General features: G+C 36.1%; 1 protein-coding gene across 1 annotated transcript in view; it reads left to right on the forward strand.

Annotated features, from left to right (window-relative positions):
- The window catches only part of SLC30A5 (solute carrier family 30 member 5), a 75,939-nt gene extending 69,083 nt beyond the window's left edge, over positions 1-6,856 (forward strand). The window contains exons 13-16 of the mRNA XM_007949181.2: positions 3,271-3,472; positions 4,385-4,611; positions 6,154-6,282; positions 6,686-6,856. Coding sequence (XP_007947372.1) covers positions 3,271-3,472; positions 4,385-4,611; positions 6,154-6,282; positions 6,686-6,856 — 729 coding nt within the window. The remainder of the gene's footprint in view (positions 1-3,270; positions 3,473-4,384; positions 4,612-6,153; positions 6,283-6,685) is intronic.
- The last annotated feature ends 307 nt before the right edge of the window (positions 6,857-7,163 follow it).

The raw sequence follows: 7,163 nt of genomic DNA on the forward strand, positions 1-7,163 counted from the left end.
GCCTCCAAATTGTAAGAATAAACTCCTGTTTGTTAAGGCCATCCCATTTGTGGTATATTCCTATCAGAGCAGTACTAGGTAACCAGAACACTAGTTAAATAAATTTAGGGTTATCCATATAAGAGAATACTATGAACCTATTTAAAATAATGAAGTATATTTACATATATATGCATATGAAAAAAAAAATGTATGAATTTTTGAGTGGGAAACCAGTTTGCTCTGTAAACTTTCACCCAAATCACAATTAATACATGAATAATAAAGTAAGTTGCTTGTAGGTAGTAGGGAAAAAAAACAACTGTATATGTAATAATGATCCTATGATTGGTTTGAAAACATGTGTATGTATGTGTGTTAGAATGTTTATAGAAAATACATCATTCTCTTAGGAGTGACTAACCCATGGGATAGAATTTGGGGGCCTTTCACTGTCTACACCATAACATACAATGATAAAGTATTTCTCAGAAGGGAGAATATTAATGGGATTATATGGTTCCTATAAGCAGTATTTTGTTTTACTACAAAACTAATTAACCATCTACAAGCTCATAAAACTAACTGAAATTTTAAAATCTGGTAGACAAGTGGTCTTAGTCACAGGAAAAAGTAAATAAACTCCATCACTGTTTACTAAAGTAAATTTTTGACCACCTTTGGAAAGTAATTAAGGTGATGATTTTTGTATTTTCCATTATAACAAGTGGATTTCTCTAAAGAAGAAATTGTAGATATTTATAAATTAAATAACACCCTGAGCTACCATTTGAAAGAGAAAATAGTCAAGAGTAAGTAACTCTGTTGATCTGTTGGAGTGTTCATTAAGGCACCATAAAATCAAGACAATGTCATTCACTCTGGTTAAAAAAGAGAGATTACAATGAAAAAGCCTATGTACAGTAGTACTTTTTTTGCTTTGAAAAGTTATACTGTGTCTTCATTCTTTAGTGCTGCTGTGATGGAAATACCACAAGTAGATGGCTTTAACAAACAAATTTATTCTCTTACAGTTTAGGAGGCTGGAAGCTCTAGGGGAAGAATAGGGTGGAAGTCCAAGTTCAGAGTGTCAGCTCTAAGGCTGGGTGGAGGACCTTCAACCTTGGGCTTCAGCTCTACCTTCCAGGCCCACTGGAGCAAGCTGGAAGCTTCTCCTGACTCACACAGCTGCAGGTCTGACAAACTCATGAGTAGCAGGCTGCTAGCTGCTGAGGCTGACAAATCCAAGAATGATGGACCTCTACACAGCTCCTGGAGCTAGCACTCTGAACTCAGACTTCTAACCTAGTCTTCCTCTAGAGCCAGCATTCTGAATTCAGACTTCTAGCCTCCTAAACTGTCAGAGAATAAATTTCTGTTTGTTATACTTGTGTTATCACAGCACTAGAAAACTAAGACAGAATTTTGTACCAATAATGGAGTACTGCTCTAACAAAACAAACAAACAAACTCACTGCTGTCAAGTCAGTCCCAACTTACAGTGACCCTGCCTTGGGTTTCCGAGGCAGTATCTCTACAGAAGTAGATTGCCCAGTCTTCCTTCCGAGGACAGATGCCTAAAATGTGGAAGCAATTTTGGAATTGAGTAGAGGCTAAAAGAGTTTTAATGTCAAAGGCTTAGATTGCCTTGAAGAGACTGTAGGTAGAATTATGAACATAAAAGGCGGTTCTGGTATCAGCTCAGAAGGAAGTGAGAGGAGTTGTAACACCAGAGACAGCAGAGGGATGGTGGCAGCAGAGGCATCAGAACCAAGACACCAGCATAAGATAGAGGTGCCTTTGGGCAAGTAGTTTGCTGGCAGGGTGGTTTGCCTTTAAGCACTAATTGGTAGAGCTAAAGAACTTTATGATACTTGCTAGAACAGGGCAGAAGGTGAGCTGGCCTCTTCAGGAGACCAAGGAAACCGGAAGCAGAAGCTGAAGAGATAAGGAAGACAGGAAGCAGAGGTGCCTCAATCTCAAAAGAGTAGGACTGTGGCCTTTGGAGTGTCAAAGGGTGGACCTCCTACAGCCTCCTAGGTTTCAAAGAGTCAGATCATCACCTGTTTGGTTGTAGAGTAGCATGGAGCCATATCCACTGCCCAAAGCTGAGGGGCAGAAGAACAGGCCAAGGTCACCATTCAGATGAACTAGGAGAATTGGGCCACCCAAAGGAGATGTATACAGGTGCCATTTTGACAAGAGGTGGACTCTGATAGTTAAGGTTGTGTGTCAATTTGGCTGGACTGTGATTTTGAGTGGTTTGGCAGCTATAATGTAGCTATTCCCTTTGATGAGATTAGGTGTGGTATAAACACCTAATGGTGTGGTGGAATTTGCTGGGAATAATTAATCAGTTGAAGGCAGTTGTCTTCAGAGTGTGGCCTGTTTCTAGTATATATGGAATAGATCCTACATTTGGCCGGGCATCATCTCCAGTTCCTGGACTTGAGCCAGTGACCTTCTGTGTTGCCTGCCAATCTTGGGATTGTTGCCTGCATAGCCTGTGAGCCAAGAATCTGTGATGCTGCCTGCCAGTCTTGGATTCATCATCCTCAGCAGCCAGAATCCTGCTGTACTGTCTGCCCATCTTGAGTTCATCAGCCTCTGCAGCTGCGTGACTCAGGAGAAGCTCCCAGTTTGCTCCAATGGGCCTAGAAGGCAGAGCTGAAGCCCAAGGGTGAAGGGCTTCCACCCAACCCCTAGAGCCAACACTCTGAACTCAGGCTTCTAACCTAGTCTTCCTCTAGAGCCAGCATTCTGAATTCAGGGTTCTAGCCTCCTAAATTGTAAGATAATAAATTTGTTTGTTAAAGCCATCCACTTGGATATATCTGCTAATAGCAGCATCAGAGAACTAAGATAGTATTTCAAACAGAATAAGACTACATTTATTAAATAATTATAATCATTGCCATTACAAACTGTTGTAATTTGCCTTGTAATATAAATGACATTTCAGGTAAGCAGTACTTTCAAACTCTTTAAACAAAACTTTAGTACCATTTATTTATGCTTAACCTCTGAGCCAAGTACATATTTTTAATTATGTAATTAAAGCAAATCTGTATCCTTCAACTTCTCAAAATTGTGTTTGGTGTTTGAAAGTTAAAATATTTCTTCTAAAAGTCACATTTTTAAAATTCTATATTTACATATTTAACTTAGATATTTCTGTCATTGCTTTTGAAACTGTAAATAGAATAACATAGTGATTATTTAGTAACTTTTAAATAATAAGTTTATTAAAACATTACAAAGTTAAAGGTTTTCTTTTCTCCCTTTTACTAGCCAGTCTCAGTTGGAGGGCTGATAGTAAACCTTATTGGTATCTGTGCCTTTAGCCATGCCCATAACCATAGCCACGGAGCTTCTCAAGGAAGCTGTCACTTATCCGACCATAGCCATTCACACCATCTGCATGGACACAGTGACCACGGGCACGGCCACAGTCACGGATCCACAGGTGGAGGCATGAATGCCAACATGAGGGGTGAGTCCTTGCCAAATACTATGCTTCCTCTCAGCTATGTTCTGAGGCACCTCCCTGTTTTTATTTGTATTAAATATTGAGCTTCTGATACAATTTTATTTTTAAAAAGCAGTCGGCAGCTAAAAAGGGCTGACATCGTCTGCTATAGAGAATACTCATTTTGTTCATAAACATAAATTTTTAAGAAAATTATTGTGATTATATAGAGTCCTTTTCATAGTAGGCATTAAATAAACATTATTTGCAAGAGAAAAAATTAGTGTAGCATAATGAACTTTCACTACAAAAGAATTGAGAAATATTTATTGTACTGTAAAAAAATGAGGGAAATATTAATCACTTATTATGTTGAATTGTTTATTCTGATTCTTTAATATAAACGATTTGAGTATTGTCCACACTTGGCTCAAGCACAGTTTCTAAGAAACCTTCCCTGATAAAGCATACTATCATAGAATTTACCACACTATGTCATAGTTCCCCATGTACTTAGCTTTTTACCACTGCACTGTGAACTCCTTGAAGGAAGTGGCCATGTTTTCGTCATGTTAAAATACCAGCCCCAAGCATAATGCTTAGTAATACAGTAGTTGTTGTTAGCTGCCATCAGGTCGAATCCTGGTTTGTGGCAACCCCATGCATGCACTATAGAATGAAACACTGCCCGGTCCTGTGCTATCCCCATGCACAACAGATCAGACCATTGTGATCCATGAGGTTTTCATTGACTGATTTTCAGAAGTAGTTTGCCATGTCTTTCTTTCTTCTTAGTTTGTCTTAATATGGAAGCTCTGCTGAAACCTGTTCAGCATAGCAACACATAGTAGGTACTCAGTAATACTTATAAAATAGGTAAAAGAACTAAATCAGATGTGACTTAATTTTTTATGTTTTTATATATTTTATTTGTAGGTGTATTTCTACATGTTTTGGCAGACACACTTGGAAGTATTGGTGTGATCGTATCTACAATTCTTATAGAACAGTTTGGATGGTTCATTGCTGATCCCCTCTGTTCTCTTTTTATTGCTATATTAATATTTCTTAGTGTTGTCCCACTGATTAAAGATGCCTGTCAGGTCCTACTTCTGAGACTACCACCGGAATATGAAAAAGAACTACATATTGCTTTAGAAAAGGTACTGTATGTAATTTCTTCCCTGTGTTCCCCTTTTTAAAAAAGCATCTAAAATGGAATAATTTGACCTAACAAGAAATGTGCAAGATATGAATGAAACAAATACAGTTTTACTTAAAGGACATAAAGCAAGGACTAAATAGATGGAGAGAGACATTTTCTTGGAGAAGACTCTATATTGTGAAAATATTGATTTTCTCCAATCTTAATCCAGTTGCCTCTCATTGGGATTTAATTTGTTTTGTTTTTGTTTTGTTTTGCTTTTTTTGAGGAGGGGAGATTGATAAATTATCCAGTATTAAAGCTTATTTGGAACAGTTAATACTTAAGAATAATTAAGAAAATGTACTTATTTGCAGAGTTAACAAATTAATTCATTAACAGATCATATTTTATAATTATAAAGTAATCGAATTAACTAATAAAACTAACAATTTGATCCTTGTGTAGGAATAAACTAAACAAAAGAGGTTATCCAGAAACAGACCCAAAAACTTAGGGGAAATCAGTATATAGTATAGATGGCATTTCAGAAAGAGTTTTAACCAGTTTTGAGTCAATTACATTTCCATTTCTTCATCTCTACACTATACCATATAAAATGTATCCACAGAGGATTAAATGTCCAAATGGCTAAAAATAATAAGACTGCTAAAATAAAAGAGAAGAATATTTATACAGTAATGGAGATAAGGAAGGCCTTTTTAATTCTGAAACAAAACCAAAAGCCAAATCCACAGATAGGCAAAAGATTCCAATAATAAATGTACAGTACAAAAGTAGACCAGGAGAAAATATTTACATGATAAAGGTTTACTATCCATAATCCTTTGAATTAAATACAATAATAATAGGCAATCTCAGAGAAAAATGGACTGAGACTGTAAACAGCAATTCATGGAAAAAACAAATATAGAATAGAATGTCTTTCACCTTGTGGTTTGTCATATCATATAAAAGAATTGTCACCTGCAGGAGACCAGAAGAACTAAATGGTGCCCAGCTATCACTGTCAACCACTGGGAGGGGGATCTGTGTAGGAGATCCTGGGTAGAGTAGGAGAACAATGTGGAACAAAACTCAAAATTATTTTAAAAAAAAAGACCAGGCTTGAATGTGCTAACTATATACAACAAATAGTTTGTGGATATGTGCATCACTGTAAAGGAGAGCATGTATTTCGTCAAAAGCATCCAAGTAATATTTTGAGGAGCCTGAGTAGGCTTATATATAGTAGGCAAAATATATTTTATATAGGTGAATATTGATACATGACTGTTGGTGATCATCAGTTTGGGGTGTAAAGACACCTGTAACTCCCATTCACTTTTCTACTCAGAACTGCCTTCTCTGGCATCACTTCTGTGTCAGAATGCCTTAGGTAAATGCACCTTTACTTCAAGCTGAATGTCCCTCTCCTATTCTTTCTTTCTTTCTTTTTTTAATCCTCTTAATTGTGATTCATGGGCCAAAAGGATTGCTTTGTGTTAAGCAAAGTAACCTTTAAGACTGTTTATATATCAGTTCTCTTTTTATTTGACAGATACAGAAAATTGAAGGCTTAATATCATACCGAGACCCTCATTTTTGGCGTCATTCTGCCAGTGTTGTGGCAGGAACAATTCATATACAAGTGACATCTGATGTGCTGGAACAAAGAATAGTGCAGCAGGTGATATAGTCTTTTTGTTTTTAAAGTAATTTTAATTGAAGTAACTCATGCATAAAATCATAGGTTACTATAAATATAGCTAAATCAATAGCAATAATCAAGGCAATAGGGTATATGCTACCACTGGGGATAAGGATCAGATCAGTTCCCCTGTCTGTATTTTGGATGAACCCAGTTGGAAACATTAGTTGTTTTCCTTTTCTACTTTGAATGACAGAACAGTAATTTACTAGCCTTCTAAAAGATCTTATCTAACCTTTTTTCTAAATAAGAAACTTTTACTTGGAGGATTTACCTTTGACTATCTGTAACTATAAAAAATATGATAGCAATCATGTAAGACATTTAAGACATATATATTTTTAATCTAAATACTTTTAAATATCTCAATTTTTACAATCAGGTTACAGGAATACTTAAAGATGCTGGAGTAAACAATTTAACCATTCAAGTGGAAAAAGAGGCATACTTTCAACATATGTCTGGCCTGAGTACTGGATTTCATGATGTTCTGGCTATGACAAAACAAATGGAGTCCATGAAATGCTACAAAGATGGTACTTACATCATGTGAATTACTCAAGAATTACCTCTGGGGTATGAACAATAAAGATTAAATGACTCAGTATTTATAATATTGCCAGCACGAAGAAAATGGCACAGAAACAGTTTACTATATTTGAAAAAATTTTTTAAAGCTCCCTACTATTGGATCAAGGAATCTTTCCTAAAAGAAATTTAAATGTAGAAAGAAGCATTGACTGTACCCGTAAAGTAATTATTATTTGAATTATGTGTATAAATAGAATCTTAAAATTTGAGTAAGCATGGTGTATCACATCATCTTGGAAAATGGACAATTAATGATGGATCTAGTGCAG

Source organism: Orycteropus afer, unplaced genomic scaffold (genome assembly GCF_000298275.1).
Source record: "Orycteropus afer afer isolate SDZICR_OR568_19922 unplaced genomic scaffold, OryAfe1.0 scaffold00242, whole genome shotgun sequence".
Classification (NCBI taxonomy): domain Eukaryota; kingdom Metazoa; phylum Chordata; class Mammalia; order Tubulidentata; family Orycteropodidae; genus Orycteropus; species Orycteropus afer.